The 19,719-nt window shown below is 33.7% G+C and overlaps 1 protein-coding gene and 1 pseudogene across 2 annotated transcripts in view; one reads left to right on the forward strand and one right to left on the reverse strand.

Annotated features, from left to right (window-relative positions):
* Positions 1 to 19,719, reverse strand: part of AKT3 (AKT serine/threonine kinase 3) — a 372,859-nt gene that overhangs the window by 64,528 nt on the left and 288,612 nt on the right. For both annotated transcript variants that reach the window (XM_065894489.1, XM_065894498.1), the window contains exons 10-11: positions 16,380 to 16,594; positions 9,741 to 9,828 (exon numbers count right to left, since the gene is read on the reverse strand). In XM_065894489.1, coding sequence (XP_065750561.1) covers positions 9,741 to 9,828; positions 16,380 to 16,594 — 303 coding nt within the window. The remainder of the gene's footprint in view (positions 1 to 9,740; positions 9,829 to 16,379; positions 16,595 to 19,719) is intronic.
* LOC136132686 (zinc finger CCCH domain-containing protein 15 pseudogene) lies at positions 201 to 2,037 on the forward strand (annotated as a pseudogene).

The raw sequence follows: 19,719 nt of genomic DNA on the forward strand, positions 1-19,719 counted from the left end.
GTCTCCCCTCTGAAATGTCACATTCCCATCAATTCCAAGCCTATATTTCCTTCAAATGCATTCTTTTTTCCATGAATATTTCCACATTAGGGGGATCATGTCTTAGACATGGAGCTGAATGAGCTTTAGAGTAAAGGCTAAAGAAAAACAATGAAGAAGAAAAGAACGTTAGAAAACAAAAAATGATACCAGATGGAAGCATGGATCTACATAAAGGAATGGTGAGTGCTACTAGTAGTAAATATAAAGCATTCTTCAGCACATTAAAATATAATTGTCTAAACCTAAAGAGAATTATGATGTATTGTGATGTTTATAACATATGAAAGTAAAATACATGAAAATGATAGCATAAAGAATGGAAGGGGAAACAGAACTATGCTATTGAAAGTGATATGTTTATAATATTAACTGAAGGTACAGTGTGATAAGTTAAGCATATATACAGAAAACTCTAAAACAATCTCAAGAGAAGAAAACAAAGGAGTACAGCTAATGACACAATAGCTCAGATAAAATGGAATCATAAAAATAGTCAATAAATCCAAAAGAAGGCAGATAAAGAAACAAATAAAAACAAACTGCAAGATGGCAGATTTCAACCCAACTATGTCAATAATTGAATTAAATAAAAATGGGCTGCACATTCCATTAAAAGTCATATATTATATAATGAATAAGAAAAAATCAAGGTATGGTTTAGCGACTAAGGTGGTTGCGTGTTCATCTTCCTCCTCCTGCCATGGGTCCAGATCCTCTGATGGTATACAACTGTGCTGAAGTCTGGCTGGTGTCAACTGTCTCCACAATGCCCCCTGCCCCCCAACCAAGAAACCTGCTCAGGCTGGGGGAAGCAAAAAAGTGGAGTAGAAAAAGAAGATTATTGGAGACAAAACTTTTGGTCTAAAGAACAAGAAAGGAGCAAAGCAACAAAAGTTTATCAAGGCTGTTACTCATCAAGGTCAATTTGGTCAACAAAATCCACATCAGGTAGCATAAAGGGAAGCCAAAGAGAAACTGAAGAAAGATGACAAGAAGTAAGAATTGCAAGAGCTAAATGAGCTATTCAAACCTGTAGTTGCTGCTCAAAAACTAAGTAAAGGTGCAGATCCTAAATCTGTGGTACGTGCACGGGCAGAGCACTAAAGGAGATAAGTATAAGTTCTCTCATGACTTGACTGTGGTGAGAAAATGTGATGCAAGTAGTGAAGAACTTGAAAAGTATACTACGGTTAATAGGGACGAGAGAAAAACTGGAAGAAGTGAGTAACAAGCACAGTGAGGCAGAAAAGAAAAACTCCAAAACAGTTAGTGTGCAGACATTTCTTTGAAGCTACTGAAAACAACAAATATGGCTGGCTTTGGATATGCCATGGAGGGGGAGATATTTGCATGTATCATGATACACTTCCTCCTGGATTTGTATTGTATTGTATTTATATTGTATTGTATATTTTTATCTTTTATAAAAAGAAAGTAGAGAAAGAACAGAGAATTTCATCAAAAGATCTAATTGAAAAAGTGTTCTGCCCTAGGTCCAAATGCTGCCAAAATAACTCCAGAACCTTTTCTTATATGCAAGGAAAAAACAAGAAGAGATTGATAAACTTAATCAAGAAATGCAAAGAAGGAAAGCAGACTTCAAAGCGGGGTAGGCACTAGTTTTCAGTAGTTGTGAGATGTTTGAATTTCATCCTGAACTGATGATAATGAGGAGGAAGCAGACGATACCTGTTACACCCAGGGAACAGGTGGAGATGAGGCTCACGATTCAATGAGCGATGTAGATGAAACAGGTATTACTGTAGCCAGTCTTGAAAGATTTCAGCACACATACTTCAGAAAGAGATAAAACAAATTAAGCAAAGCTTACAGAGGTAGGGCTAAACATGGCAAAAGAAGTGATCTGGAAGAAGACAATGAAGGGAAGCGACAGAAAAATGGAGCCATCGATGCTGTTCCTATTGATGAAAACCTTTTTGGGGGAAGATGTGGATGATCTAAAAGAACTTAAACACACTTGATTTAGAAGAATGACATCATACAAGTCAATGAAAAAATTAAGCCAGCTCAGCATGGTTGAAATTGACTACATTAATTTTTCCACCTAGAATTCTTCAATAGGATGCTTATTTTCCATGCTGATTCTGGTGGGCTTACTTGCTTCCAAAAAAGGAATATTCTCCCTAACTCCTATATTCTGACTTTGGCTACATCTCGTAGTAAGTTCAGAGTAGTTCATGATAAACTGGCAATGATCGATTGTTCTAATTGTCCACTCAGGTAGGAAGTGTAATTGCCCTTCAAGCTCCTGATTTTCTCCAGGCATGTATTATTACAAGGACAACATAAATGTAAATTTAAAATACCCTTCATTTAACAAAGTTTTTAATGAGTGATTTCATTTCTTTTGTATTTATATGTTTAAAAGACTGCCTAGGGCTTCCCTGGTGGCACAGTGGTTAAGAATCCACCTACCAATGCAGGGGATATGGGTTCGAGCCCTGGTCCGGGAAGATCCCACATGCCTCGGAGCAACTAAGGCCATGTGCCACAACTACTGAGCCTGAGCTCTAGAGCCCGCGAGCCATAATTACTGAAGCCTGTGAGCCTAGAGCCTGTGCTCCGCAACAAGAGAAGCCACTGCAATGAGAAGCCTGCGCACTGCAACAAAGAGTAGCCCCTGCTCACCACAACTAGAGAAAGTCCACGCGCAGCAACGAAGACCCAAGGCAGCCAAAAATAAATAAATTTATTAAAAAAAAAAAAGGACTGCCTAAAATATGAGCACTGTAATTCATAAAGAAAACCACAGATTTAGTATTGTATATCTTTGGACAATTTGATGGCAATTTAAAATGGAACTTCTTAAATCTCAGAGGATCAGTTGCAGTAACTTATGTTTAATTTCTTTGTTGTTGTTGTTAATAATGTTGTAAATAAAATCCTCATACATTAAAATCCCAAAAAAAAAGCAAGAATCAACTATATCATGTCTAAGAGAAAATACACTTAAATATAATGATATAGGTTAAAAATAACAAGATGGGAAAAATTCAAAAGAAAGCTGGAGTACTTATATTAATGTCAGACAAAGTAGATTTCAAAACAAAGATTAATGCTACGAATATAAAAGAACATTCATAATGAAAAAGGGGTAGATTCACCAAGAAGATAAATTGCTATGTATACAACTAACAATGAAGCTTCAAAATTCAAGAAGCAGATCTAAAAAGAGAAACAGGCAAATCCACAATTATAGCTAAAGACGTCAATGATCCTTTTTCAATAACTGATAGAACAAGTAGACATAAAATCAGTAATAATATAGGAGACATAACACTGTCAAACATCTTGACCAAATGGATACTGGTAGAATGTTTTATGCAATATAAGTAGAATACACATCTTTTTCAAGTGTGTATGAAACATACACCAAGATAAACCACTTTATCGACCATAAAACAAATCTCAATAAATTTTAAAGGATTAATATCATATGAAATATGTTTTCCAACCATAGATAAGTAGGAATCAATAACAAAGATGTCTAAAAAATCCATATATGTGGAAATTGTGAACAACACTCTCCTGAATAATCCCTGAGTTAAGAAGGAATCACAAGAAGAACTAAAAATATTTTGAAATGAAAACACAACATATCAAAATTCACAAAGCATGGCTAACTGTCCTTAGATAGAAACATAGCATTAAGTGCTTATGTTAGAAAAAGAGAAAGGTCTCAAGCCAATAATCTTAGCTTCCTCCTAAAGGAGATCAAGAAAAGCAACATCAACTCAAAAGAAGCAGAATAAAGAAATAATAAAGATGAGAATTAATGACTTTGAACACAGAAAAACAATATACCAATATCAGGAATAAAAGAAGTCATCACTACATATACAACAAACACTATAAAGATATAAAGAGAATATTGCAAACATTTTATTTATTTATTTATTTATATTTATTTGCGGTACGCGGGCCTCTCACTGCTGTGGCCTCTCCCGTTGCGGAGCACAGGCTCCGGATGCGCAGGCTCAGCGGCCATGGCTCACGGGCCCAGCCGCTCCTCGGCATGTGGGATCTTCCCGGACCGGGGCACGAATCCGCAGTCAGACTGCATCGGCAGGCAGACTCTCAACCACTGCACCACCAGGGAAGCCCCCATTGCAAACATTTTTAAGCCAATAAATTAGCAAACTTAGATGACAAATTCCTTGAAAGCCATAAAATACCAAAACTCAATCAAGAAAAAACAGATAACCAGAATAGTCCCTTAACTATTCAAGAATAACCAGAAGAGTCCCTTAACTATTCAAGAATTAAGTTCATGGTTACAAACCTCCCAGCAATGAGAAAACTCTAGGCCCAAGGGGCTTTACTGGTAAATTCTACCAAAGATTTAAGGAACATTTAATATAAATTCTACAGAAACAATTCCATACAAGTGAAGAGGAGGGCATACGTCCCACCTCACTTTAAAAAGGTAAACATGATCCTGAAATGAAAACCATACAAAGACATTCTAAGAAAAGAAGATGACGTCTCAGTATCATGCATGATTTAAGCATGCAAAGAATCCTTTAAAAAACACATTGTATCAAATCTAGCAATACATAATAAGGATATCATAAGTAAGCAGATTTTTCCCCAGGAATAGAAGGTTCATTTAACATTAGAAAAATAATCAATACAATTCACCATTTTAACAGAATATAAAGGAGAAAAACCATATGATCATTGCAATGGATGCAAAAAACTTTTAATAAAATTCAACACTTATTCATGATAAAAACTATTAGCATACTAGGAATAGAAGGAACTTCCTCAACCCAATAAAGGAGGTATTAAAAACCCTACACTTAGGGCTTCCCTGGTGGCGCAGTGGTTGAGAGTCCGACTACCGATGCAGGGGATGAGGGTTCGTGCCCCGGTCTGGGAGGATCCTGCATGCCGCGGAGCGGCTGGGCCCGTGAGCCGTGGCTGCTGGGCCTGCACGTCCGGAGCCTGTGCTCCGCAACGGGAGAGGCCACAACAGGGAGAAGCCCGCGTACCGCAAGAAAAAAAAAAAAAAAACCCTACACTTAGATAAAAGTTTTATAACTTGTTACACTGAAATAATTTTAGGCTTAGAAAAGACTTAGAAAAATAGTACAAACAGTTCCCATATACCCTTTACACACCTTCCCCTGATGCTAATAGTTTATACAGCCATAGTACAGTTATCAAAACTAAGAAATTAAATTGGTACAAAAGTATTAACTACCAAATTTATTTACATTTCACCAGTTTTTCCACTTATGGCCCTTTTCTATTCCAAGATCCAATCTAGAATCCCACATTGCATTTAGTCATCATGTCACCTTAGTCTTTTCCAATCTGTGAAAGTTTCACAATCATTCCTTGCCTTTCATGAAGTTGACACTTTTGAGGGTTTCTTAGGTTTTCTCATGATTATACTGAGGTTATACATTTTGAGGGAATATAGTACAAAAGTGATACAGCCTTCTCAGGGCATCATATCATGGGTTATAATGATTTCAGTGTCTTATTACTGGTGATATTAATCTTGATCACTTGGTTTAAGACAGTGTTTGCCAGGGCTTTTTACTGTAAAATTACTCTCTTAATCTTTATAAATAAGTATTTGGGGAAAGATATGTTGACACCATGCAAATATCCTCCTTCTTAAACTTTTGCCCACTAATTTTAACATTCATTGGTGAATCTTGCATACAGCAATTTTTACTCTGGTGTTTTAATGGTAATTTTCTATTTCCCTGATTCCTTCTATATTTATTAACCGGAATTCACCTATAATGAAGACATGTCTCTTCTCAATATTTTATCTATTCGTTCAATCATTAATTTCTGCAGTATAGACTCATGGATATGTATCTTATTTTTTTGGTCATATACAATACTTGTTTTGCTACTGAAATTGTCCCAGCTTTCACCACTGGGAATTATTTGAGGTTGGCTCCTGTGTTGTACAAACATGCACCTTTTTCCATCTACCTTCATTTTTTTATTTTCTGGTACCACAAAATTCCTTGGGCTCTTCTTTTATTTTCCCCATCCCAGCTGTGGGATCAACTACTTCTCCAAATAACCTTGGTTCTTTTTACTGGAGAATGACATTGAGTAATGAAGATTTAGGTGCTAGATGTGATTAATGTCATATTTAATGGTAAAAAATGTTTTCTCTCTAAGATTAGAAACAAAGTCAGGATGTCAACTCTCATCATTTCTATTCCACTTTGTAGAAAGGTCCCAGCCAATATAATAAGGCAAAATAAATAAATAAAATACGTGCAGATTGAAAATGAAGTAAAACTTTTTATTTATAGAAGATATGATCATCTATTTAGATAAGTCTAAGTCATGTACAAAAAAAGCTACTAAAACTAATAGCTTGTCGGATACAAGGTCAATATACAAAAATCAAGCCTATTTCTACTGGTAGCAAACAATATGGAAATGAAATTTAAAAATACCATCCACATCAGAAGACATGAAATACTTATGGATAAATTCAACAAAATATGGATAAGAACTAAACACTGAAAATTATGAAACATTCCTGAGAGTAATTAAAGAAGACCTAAATAAATGTAGACGTATAGCATGTTCATATGCCAATTCTTCCCAAATTTTTCTATAAATTGAACATAATCTCACAGAAAATCCAGCAGACTTTTTTGTAGATGTTGACAAACTAAGTATAAATCTTATATAGAAATTTAACTAGATTAATTCATATTATGAAATATCCTACCAGAGAATCCTAAAGCTTGAAGATACTTCAAAGATCAGAATTTTATGTGGGAGTAAAACAACTTGTCCACTTCCACACAAGAGGGAAGAAGCAGATCCAGGATGAGTATTTCCACTTTCCAGTACCAAGTTCTTTAGAGTGGTACATCATGATACTTGTAATTAAGATTAATTCACTTTTAACTTTGCCTAGGAAGAGGTTTAGCTTTCCCCTAAAGATGCCAGGATCTTTACATATGCCTTCATCTCTGGGTTTGCCACAATATATAGAAAAATGGCCAATAATCATGGAATAAATCTATAAAAATAGTAAATGTCCCAAAGCACATTAGTAAAACTGTAATAAAAAAATACCTGATCTTAGAGATGAATTAATCTTTTATGAATAAGTTACGTGTTTTAAAGACATAGGACCCCTTAAAAATGTTTGAAAACACTAGAATTACAAATGAATTCATGAAAATAGCTACTGGCATTAGCATTCCTATAATTAATTCCTTGTTTGTTAGTGATACAATACAAACCCAAATAAAACCAATCGTATTTTCACATCCTTTTAGAAGGAGTCTCAAAATTTAAGCATGCTGCTATGATGCTGTTCTTCTTCAGGTGTGTGAAGATGGCTGAAAACATCAGTACATCATCTGACATCCAGTATACTACCCACACCCCAAGAGTAAACCTGTAGCAGGTGTATATGAGTGTAGAAACTTTGTGATTTTTGTGGTTGTGCTTCTTTATGCAAGATAGCTAACACCTTTGCTCAAATTAAGTAGCAACTATTTTTATCAACATACTAACAATTTAAACTCATTTCTTCACATATATCACCCAAAGCTGTGCTTTGGCAGCTCCTTCTCCTACCCTACTTGCAGGCTTCTCCAGTTCCATTCACCGCAAGGGAGCTGCCTGAGTAGACATCTTAATAGTACCTTCGCTCTGGGCATGTTGAGCCCAGTGGAACAGTGACAGGATAAGCCTTGCTTCTTCACTGTGTGGTAGGTGGGTTCTCAGAGCGTTCTCTAGATGATGCCAAACTACAATTTAACATGAAGAGCTGCATGCTAATGACAAAATCTTTGTAGCATATCTTACTCTCTGAACAGGACTGAAGAAAGTCCATGTTTTGCCCCTTCTTTAAGGTTAGCAGTGCCATACTGGTGCTCTACATTTGTCTCTTAAAGAAATTTTTCTTTCTGTTATATTTTGTTGTTGGTGGTTGTGGTGGAATCCTCCTCGGACAGGGTATATCAAAGGAATATTTAGTTGTGGCTTATAACTTTGCCTGCCAAAGAAAACCTCTGACCATATATTATTTCTAGGAGACATGCCAAGATCTTGATACTTTTCAGATTTGTTTTTCAGGTTCTCTTTTTTTTAAATTTAATTTTATTTATTTTTTTATACAGCAGGTTCTTATTAGCTATCTATTTTATACATATTAGTGTATATATGTCAATCCCAGTCTCCCAATTTCAGGTTCTTTTATAGTGTACTGACATGATAAACAGTACATAGTGCATTAGGGGCTATATATGGATGCAACTCATAAAGAATATCATCAGTGTTATAAAGTGGATGTATAACTGTGTACATGAAGTTAATAAACACTGAGGAAACTTAAGAATGGTCACAAGCTTCTCATAAGGTTTGAAAAGGATCCAATACCTACCTCAGTGCTTTATACACGGTAGAAACTCAAAAAAAAATTTTTAACATCTTTATTGGAGCATAATTGCTTCACAATGGTGTGCTAGTTTCTGCTCTATAACAAAGTGAATCAGCTATACATACACATATATCCCCATATCTCCTCTCTCTTGCATCTCCCTCCCACCCTCCCTATCCCACCCCTCTAGGCGGTCACAAAGCACCGAGCTGAAGAGATGTAAGTTTAATTGAAGTGAAGTTTGAGTAGAGGTATCATAACATGGTGCAACTATTTTAAACACCTATTTACAGTAAATGCTTACAAAATCACCACACTCCCTATTACTGTAACATAATACAAAAATGAAGTACTCGTCTCACTTCCTCATAACTCATATATCATTCTATCTTTAGGGTTTAATAGAGAAGAATATTTGGCACAAAGTAGACACTACATAAATGTTGATTGATATATGTTTTAGAGAAAAATATGGAAACCTGGAATAAACTGAAATGGAAGGACTAACTACACAAAATGACTAGATAATAATTCTAAGCAAATACTGAACTACATAAAACTTTCGTAGTAAAATTTTTATATGAGCATTTGAAAATCAAAATATAAAAATCAGTGTCTGTACTAACAATATCTGAAGTAGTAAAAATAAAATTAAAAAAATTTAAAAGATAGAACAAACACAATAACTTCCTGTTCCTAAACTTAAGTAAACACTGCAGTATTAAAAACAAGTACTAAGCAGATTACAGTAAAAATAAAATTATATAATTTGTAGCATCCATTCTCTGGGTCTTTAAGTTCTGTTTCAAATAACAGACGTTCCAAAGAAGACAAATAAATTTATTACTTGGTTAAATATTAAAACGAAATTGCTTTAAATTCCTTTTAAAATAAGAAATTGTATAAATAAATAAGAGCTGACTTTAAAATGAAAGGCATAGAGACAAAGTTTTAAAATTATGATTGTTTTGCTAGTTAATTTTCCTGAAGAATAACATAACATTGGTGCCTTTATTTTTTATGAATTAAGGAAATGATGAGAAGCAAACTAACAAATTATTGTGATAAAAAAGAAAAACTGTTTGATCACATTGAATAAAATTTCAAAATGCATTTCGGGAGTCAAAGCTATGAAGAAAATTTTGTGCTAAGGAGTCCTACATTCAATTAAATGACTGAGTAAAAATGAAAAATATAATTACATCATTCACTGTTATTCACTTAAAATTTTTTTTGCTGTAAATTCATTTTAACCAAAATATATAAACACTATGCCATGAAGATAACCTACCTTTTTATCATACACATCTTGCCAGTTTACTCCAGAAAAGAAACTGTGTCTCATAATTTCTTTTGCATCATCTGGTCCTCCACCAAGGCTGCGAGGACAGAAATAAAATTAAATGAGTATAAAACGTTTACATAAGCTGAATGCATAACTACAAAGTTTTTGTGAAATGTAATTTTCTGTGTGTAAATAGTTCTTGTGATAAATAGCCATAAAAATAAAAAGCTTTTATTGTAAGATCTAATTTTCCTAATATGCTATTAATAAGAACTAGCCTCAGGACAGTATGGTATTTGAAAAGAGCATAGGCTTTGGAGACAAACCTGAAACAGGCAACCGGCTCGGAAATTTATGAGATATATGACAATAAAAAAGTTGCTTAATCTCAGTTTTCTCATCTGTATAATGGGATTAATAATACCAGCCTGGTGGATTATTGCAAGGGTTAGAAATAACATAAGTACCTAGCACAATAAATGGTATTGTCAATTCTATAAACCAAATTTATTTTAGAACTTTAGTCAAAATGCACCCTTGTTAACATAAATTCTGAAAAGGCTAGATAATTACTTAGAAAAAACAATTTGGAGAACATTGCTAACAGACAGAAACTCATGGAGTATTTTCATATCTCAAATGAATTTTCACAGAAATGATAAATTTAATCTATGAAATATCACTGCAATATAATATGCTATGCAAGTTTCAATATAAATTAAAAATTTAGAATACTCCCACCCCATCTTTGAAGGAAATGTTATTCAACTGATACCTGACACAATCTGAAATTCAGGTGCTTTCTAGCTTTCTCAGTTTCATACAGTACCTACTAGTCACTATGAAGAAAGGATGAGAGAAACAGAAAAAAAACAGAGAAGGAAGTAAGGTGGGAGGGAAAGAGGAAAAAGAGAAAAAAAGAAAGGACAGGGAAAGAAAGAGGAAAAGAAAGGAAATCTATTTAAATCTGAATTTGATACAGCAAGTTTTATTTGATTTTACTCATCGTTAGGAATGATATGTGCTGGTAAATGCCTAACAATCAGCTCTCTGAGGGAAATTATGCATATACAATATAATGCATTTTATATATATTATTATTTTTACTGATACAAGATGTGTGGAAGTAAAACATTATATAGTATTTCTAACCTCAAAATATATAAGCAAAATAGATAAGTAACCTCAAAAGCATAGATAAGAGTAAAATTTAACAACATTATTAAAGAGTGATGAGTTTTGAGTATTTTTTACCCGTGATTTTAATGTTCCTGATTTAACTGTAAGTTTATATAATTTAATTTTTAATAATGACTGTATTCAACAACCAGCTCACAAAATTTTTGAAATTTAACAATTGGCTATTCTAAGCTGGTACATTTCAACTCCCAACACAACACTGAGTAAGAAGAAACGCAAGTAGGTCATAGAAAACAAACAATTATACAATTTTAATGAATTCTGGTTATTATTAGGTATAAGAAATACACGACTGGGAAGAATCCAGGATCCTCTGACACACTGTCAGAATGGAAAACAAAACAATTAGCTGATATCTGAATATCTGTAGTGATGATCCTATAGTTCCCACTATCTAGGTCTCCTATCTCAAGATTCATACAGAATAAACTACACTCCTGATATGGAACTTTTAGATTGGATCAGATCATAATAGTTGCATGCATATTTGCAACTTTCAGACTGGCAAATCTATACTTAGTTAACACTCGGCACTTGACTCCCTGGCCTCACTCTTTTTCATTCTATTTCAAGTTGTATATGTCTCTCTCCTGGTAGAATGCAAATTCTTTGGAGGGGAGAGTTCAGTACTGGATTATCCAAAAAGCATTTTAAAGCTTGTGCTTAGGGAGCCAGGAAAGCAGAAACACCAAAACACAGACTTCTGAAAAGAATTATTCAACATTTCAAAGTATGCATTAAAGTAGTATGCACAAGAAAAATCAGCAGTTCATTGTATTTTCTTACATTTATGTTATTGTTTATTTCAATACTGTTTTCAATCTTAATTATATATATGAGATGATGGATGAGGTAGGAATTGGAATGGAGAACCGTAATCATTTTTGTAATTAAAAGGTTTTAATTCAGCTTCAGTTTTTCATTTTTATGTCACCCCGCAATTCTCTAGCAATAGTTTGGCTTTGGACATAGACAGCATTTAATCTATATTTATCAAATACATATAAAATTAAAGTATCGGCCATGAATGCTATACAAAGACTAAGAATATAATCTTAGGCTGCCATTTTAGAAGTTGGTAGAGATTCTTTAACACAAGCTTCTTCAAAGTGTGAAACTGTCAAAAATTTCAACATCAATGACTCCCTAATATACAATTTAAAACTTCAAAATTATATCAAAATATAATTTACATTAAGATATTTTTGTCTAAGAATACCAAATTCCCATATCAGAAAGCCAAACTAAAATCCTCAGCTACTATGGATTCTTCACAACTAGAAACAACATCTAATTCACATTTTCCTTGTGTTATTGAATGCAACATGAGGTCATGCTTTTCCTACAAAATTTGCATAGGAGGCTAAAGGAGATACTGATAGAATAATCATAATGTAATGCAGAATAAGAAATAAAAGCAAGATGAGAGCTGACTCTTTGATGGAACTGATAGCAATTCGGTAAAGAATATCAGACAAATTCAGGCAGTATTTAAAATAGTTGAATAGGAATAATAAAGAGGTATACTATAGTGCTAGCTTTGATTACGTTTCCAAAGGCTTTTGGAAGCGTCCTTTTGTTGGCTCTTTCTCTTCTTTCTACCTCTTAAATTTTGACATTTCCCAAGACTCTGTCCTAGGCTGCCTTCTTTTTATATTCTACACTTTTCACTATTCTCATGGCTCCAGCTACCTCCTAGATATCTACAGATCCCAAATCCAAATATTCAGTTTTGTGTTTCTTTTTTTTAAATTAACTTTTATTGGAGTATAGCTGCTTTACGATGTTGTGTTAGTTTCTTCTGTACAGCAAAGTGAATCAGTTATACGTACACATATGTCCCCTCTTTTTTAGATTTCCTTCCCATTTAGGTCACACAAAGCATTGAATAGAGTTCCCTGTGCTATACAGTAGGTTCTCATTAGTTATCTCTTTTATACATAGTAGTGTATATATGTCTGTCAATCCCAATCTCCCAATTCATCCCACCCCATCCTTCTGCCCTTGGTATCCGTAAGTTTGTGGATACCAAATCTGTGTCTTTATTTCTGCTTTGCAAATAAGTTCATCTTTGCTGGGAAAACTGGACAGCTACATGTAAAAGAATTAAATTAGAACACTCCCTAACACCATACACAAAAATAAACTCAAAATGGATTAAAGACCTAAATGTCAGGATGGACAGTATAAAACTCTTAGAGGAAAACATAGGCAGAACACTATATGACATAAATCACAGCAAGATCCTTTTTGACCCACCTCCTAGAGAAATGGAAATAAAAACAAAAATAAACAAATGGGACCTAATGAAACTTAAAATCTTTTGTACAGCAAAGGAAACCATAAGCAAAATGAAAAGACAACCCTCAGAATGGGAGAAAATATTTGCAAATGAAGCAACGGACAAAGGATTAATCTCCAAAATATACAAACAGCTCATGCAGCTCAGTATCAAAAAAACAAACAACCCAATAAAAAAATGGGCGGAAGACCTAAACAGACATTTCTCTAAAGAAGACACATACAGATGGCCAACAAACATGTGAAAAGATGCTCAACATGACTAATTATTAGAGAAGTGCAAATCAAAACTACAATGAGGTATCACCCCACACCGGTCAGAACGGCCATCATCAAAAAATCTACAAACAATAAATGCTGGAGAGGAGGTGGAGAAAAGGGAACCCTCCTACACTGTTGGTGGGAATGTAAACTGGTACAGCCACTATGGGGAACAGTATGGAGGTTTCTTAAAAAACTAAAAATAGTTTTTAGTTTGACCATATGACCCAGCAATCCCACTCCTTGACATATACCCAGAGAAAATTAGTTATTGTGTTTCTATTAAGCACTGGTACTATTTTCAGCTGCCTGCTTGACATCTAGGTTTTCTATAGAAACCTCAGACTCGGTATAGCAAAACTAATATCAACATCCACCCCATCAAGCCTCCTCCTTTGCCTGTACTCCTTCTCTGTTAATAGTAACTCCATTCTCCAAACTAGGCATCCAAGTTGGAAACCTCAGAGGCATCCTGACTCCTTCCCCTTCCTCACCATTTCTATTTAATCATTCACAAAGTTCTATTTAGCACTCTTTACAACTGCTTTAGGAAGGACTCCATCTCTTATCTGGACAATTCCATATGTATTCTTAATTACCCTGCCTACCTGCCCCTGGCGCTTCACTGTTCTAATCTATCCATGACAAAGCTTCCTGAGTTACCTTTTCATAACACAGACCTGATTACACCATCCCTTACTTTTAATAATTCAGTGGCTTCTCATGCCCTTCTGAATAAAGATTAAATATTTTCTAAGAAAGATAAGGTCCTTACAATCTAACATATCGGCTTCATCTGCCAATGTTACCCAACTCATATTCTACACTCCAGTTGCTGAACTTCTCAAATGCCATGTTCATTTGCAATTCTAGCTGTTATTTACATGTAAAATTCTCTTCATGAAAGCCACTGCAAATTGCAACTCCTTCATAAGCCAGCTCAAGTTTTCCAATCCCCTTAACAGCTAATAATTTCAAAAGCATTTGTACGTAGTTTAACCTGAGCATCTGTGAATATATGTTTTGTGCCCTACATTATTCTATGAACAACTAGAGCAGAGATTACCCATTTTATTCATCTTTGCATTCCCAATATTTTAATGTAGCAGTGGAGGGGCTTGACATATCTACCTTAAAAGGAAATAACAGATAGTTAAAAATACCACATCTTCTCTTTAGACAATATCAACCTCTGGGTAGACAAAACTTTAAGAGTTGTCCTACGTACCAGGCCACTAACATTCTAGAAATTTACCTCACGTGTATTCAACAATTATTAAGTACCTACTACGTGCTATCCCCAGGGGGTGGGGTGCGGGTGGAGGGTGGGAAATGACAATAAAAAAATGAATGAGACATAGACATGAAAACCAGAAGGAGTCAAAAAAAGATGGGTTAAAAATTCACTGCCCTTGAAATCTAAGGCAAATATTAGATCCAAAACTCAACTAGATAAAAGTGAAATCCTAGCTCTATATAAAGATTATCTATTGCCAAGTGCCACTTGCTACAATAGTTGTGAAACAATCACATCAAATGGAATACATTTTAAAACCTAAACTAAGAAAACGGTGCACTGTAAAGAAGATACAAGAGAAATATCAAATAGGCAAGTATAAACTTGATTTCTATTCTTGTTCGCACGAATTTTCTGTGAGAACTAGGATAAATCACATAACCCTCCCTGGGCCTCATTTTCTCCTCAGTCAAATGGAAATGAGAATAATATCTATCCTACCTACTCCACAGGCTACTAAAAAGCAAAGGAAACAGATGTGCAAATGTCCTGACAAAGAACACAAAATCACTTTATAAATATAAGGTAAGGTTTCAGTTACTAGAATTATGAAACGTTTGAATGGTTCTTCACAAAGCATAAAGATGGCACCTCTTTTATTATGTTTGCTTATTTCTGCTGAAGGTAAAATCATGTTCCTCACAAATTTAAAAGCTAGAAGTATGTGATGGAAACCATCTCTAAGGTAGACAAAGCCCACAATTTAAAATTCATTTATTCCTTCACTCATTAATTCAGTCTGTCAACAAATACATACTGAGCATCAACCACAAACAGAACATTAACAAAAATTATGTGAGGTGTTACAAAAGGTTAAACAATATATGAAATGGCCTACCCTTAAGACGCTTAAGGTCTAAGAGATTTTCAGAGACATACTGATATGCATATATATCTACTGGAACAAAGAATATACACATGTATATACAAACACATATATTAAGGGACATTTTAAAATTAATACTCATTTCATGTATGACTTATAAAATGTATGTGTAAATAAATATATAAACATGAACAATGAATCCTACAGCTCATTAAGCAAAGAGCTGTAGGATTCCTCAGGTCATAGCTATAGCTACAAAAATAGAAATACAAAGTATGCAAAGACACTTTTTGCCATTAGTCCTTTCAGCCATGCGTGGAAAAGAATTATCTTCAAAGACAAACAAAAAAAGTAGTTAGATATGTTAACATACATACGTGTGGGAGGAGAGTATAGAGACAGTTCTATCTGTTTTATAATGTAAATCAGCAGAAATATAAAGCCCAGAGACTGAAAGGAAAAAAGGGATCCTCCTATCCCCACAATAGCAAGCACCATGGCAATTAAGAAACTGTTTGTTCATAAAACTCTCAAAATCTTTATGTGGTAAAATCTGTATAAAATTTCCAAGTTAGGAAAGAGTTGAGGGAATTTTTTAAATGTTCTATATTATGCAGTTAAAAATAAGTCAGTGTCTCAGTAGGAAGATGTCTACACCAAATACATTGCTTCTTGGAGTTAGTTATATTTGAATTAATTTCCATATCACAATTCCTAACCACATTCATCAGTAACTCACTGTGTGTTATTTGCGGCTTACCGTTTATTTGGATCCTTTATCAAGAGCCCTGAAAGCAATGATTTTGCATCTGAAGAGAGTGTTCGAGGAAATTTAATGTCTTCCATTAGAATTAGTTCAAAAAGTTTCTCATGATCCTGGTTGTAGAAAGGTAACCTCCCGCACATCATTTCATACATGACAACCCCAAGGCCCCACCAATCCACGGCTCGGCCATAGTCATTATCTTCTAACACCTAAAAGTGAAACCAGTAAAAGATCAATTTTTACACGTTAGCTTTTAAAGTATTATTTATAAAACATAAGATTTTTACATAACCTAGGTAGGCTATTCTGAGATCTTGACATTTAAATTATGAAGCATCCTACAAAAGATATAAATCACACCAAATATGTGAAATGTTCAATATATATCCAGAAATGACTGGGTACCAAAAAAGGTACTGCAACAGATTCTAAGTAAATGAATGTATGAGTGCCCTAAGGATCAAATGAAAACTATTTGCATATTTTCATTTAGGCCTACTTAATTTTTCATTCTGATTCCACTAACATGGACTTTAAGTAATAACTTAGAGCTAAACTGTGCTGATTATAGATAACATAATGTGTCTACCACATTCTTGTACTGAGAAGAACCAACTACTACAAATCAAAGAGTGAAAGATAGGAATAAACAAATGCAATGTACTAGAGAAGAGTCCAGGGCATGACAACCATGAAAATAAATATAAAAACTTTTGGAGGCCCCTACATGTTTAAACTCTTTCAGGAAATATTTAAGCAACAGGTGAACATAAAGATTTACTGTTTGGGTTGTAATAAACTTTAGTATCCAAAGTTTAAGTACCTCACAACAATTTCTATTAAACACAAACAATAAAAATTATGGACTCAATATTTGTAGGGTATATGACCTTAAATTTATTTCCCAAAACACATTACATGTAAAATAAATTTAGTAAGAAACAATACGCAAGTATAAGTTAGGCTATGTTAGAGCAACCTGTTCAAACTGAAACATGATGACGTGCCATTTGTCCCAGAAAGGTAAAATTTGATTTACCCTTCTACTGCATATGTTCCTCATCCAAAGGAATTTTCTTTATCTATTTGGATCTTTCAATATTTTATTTTAAGATACTATATTTGAATAATCTTAAAGCTTACTTTATCTGATCCTCTTAGCTTTGGGATAAGCAGATCAAGAAAACCATATACATGAAATTAATCAATCAAACAAATCTTATAATTGATGACATTGGAGAGAATTTGATACAGAATAAAGTAGTACTCATGTTTTAAACTTTCTTAGTTTGAGCTAAGTAAGTATGTTGTTGAAGATTACGCCTATGTGACTTTTATTTAAAATTTAACTAATAATTTCGTAAAATGCACATAATATTTTTGACAGCTACACTATGATTACTATAAATACTATGAAAGGCACTTTGGTAGACAGGGTATTTAAAGGCGGAGAATTTAATTTTAAGAAAAAAACTATGTTACCTAAAGATCTATTTAGTAGTGTTTTCAAATGCTACGAAAAGATTGTTTTCTTCCAGTTTTACCAAGACATAATTGACATACAGCTTGATAATTGATATACAGCATTGTGTAAGTTTAAGGTGTACAGCATAATGATTTAACTTATATACATCATGAAATAATTACTATAATAACTTTAATGAACATCTATCATCTCATACAGAAACAGAATTAAAGAATTAGAAAAACATTTTTTTCCTTGTGATGAGAACTCAGGGTTTACTCTCTTAACAACTTTCATATGTAACATATAGCATGTTAACCATATTTATCATATTGTACATTACATCCCTAGTATTAATTCAATTGTATCATTGTTTTGTGGCTAAAGACAACTAGAAACTGCATTGGCAATATATAAACATAAGTCCAGTTTCTAAATTTTTCCAAAACCCTTTTGTAAATAACAAACTAAGCAAGATGTTTCTGGGGAAAATAATAAATTCTAGTTTCTATCTTTAGCCATAAATATTTAAAATTTCTACTTGTTTGAAATGAGTAATGTGAGAACATATAGAAAACAAGAAACAACTTGAAGTAGAAGGAATTCTACCTGTGTACTTAAAGGAAATACTGTATATATAATTTTTAAATACCAGTGACTTTTGAATCTCTCCCACATCCAATTAGTAGAATGTACTGTTTGTAGGCCTTTATCTAATAGATGCAAGATTTTACCTAATAACAAAATTTTTAAAATCTAAGTAATCTTTTACTGCATTCCTACAACAGCAACAAAACAGTGGTACATACAATAAAGAGCCAAATGTAGCTTTTAACCTCTTTTTTCATAAAACCATAAAAAGCATAAAAGCTGGATTAACTGCCTCCCGAACCCACATTTCACCAGCCGGGTTCTCATCCCCAGCTGGCAAAACTGGCAATCCTTTATTTTTGTTTAAATACCTGGTTTGCAGCCAGAAGGGAAAGTGAGTACATAAAAAAGGTTTTATTTTTGAAGAGAAATAAGCAACTGAAAAATAAAACTGCATTGTAAAAAAATCTGCTTGATAAAATAAAATATATTTTATTTAGCTTTGTAAAACGAACACTGATTCTCAAGATATGTGGTTTTGCTTTTGAACATACGAGCTTTCATTGAAATATACATACATAATGCTACAATTAGAGCTGTTTGCTGTATTACTTTGTACTAAACAAATCTGATGTAATGTATTATCTTACTGACATGTAAAACTTAGGCAATGTTGAGGAGAAAATACCCCAACAACTCAGCCAGGCCTCTTTATCTAAGAGTCTTTGCTATCAATTAAAAAGAAAGATTTCTGTTCAACTCCTACCCCAAGACAGCTGGAAGATGAAATACACAAGAAATAAAAATAAAAGTGATTATAATATTCTACATGTGGCTATATAATAAAAAACATGTTACCACTGTTCATACAACGGCTTTTCTCTCTCCTTATATCTAAATTATTTCAAAATACAATACTTTGAAATAATGTAGAAATTCCAGAGTGAAATTAAAATCCACAGCCTAGTAATATATAAAATTTACATTCTTTAACCTAAGAGTTGCAATTCCTTCTGGTTACCTCTGACGATTTTTTTTTTCCCTAGCAAAAAGGCTAATCTACTTCATGGTTATCATGAGGGTTGATCCAACCAGTAGGATAAATGGCAATGTAGAGGTACAACAATGGTAAGTTACATTTCAACTCCATTAAAATGCAATTTATCATATAATCTAGATATAAATGCAGGTCAAAACCTGCTCCTAAAGAAATAATCCACTGAAAGACTTATCCTGAAGAATTAAACTAAAGACAGTGTCTCTTTTCCATGAAATCAA

This window comes from Phocoena phocoena, chromosome 1 (genome assembly GCF_963924675.1).
Source record: "Phocoena phocoena chromosome 1, mPhoPho1.1, whole genome shotgun sequence".
Classification (NCBI taxonomy): Eukaryota; Metazoa; Chordata; class Mammalia; order Artiodactyla; family Phocoenidae; genus Phocoena; species Phocoena phocoena.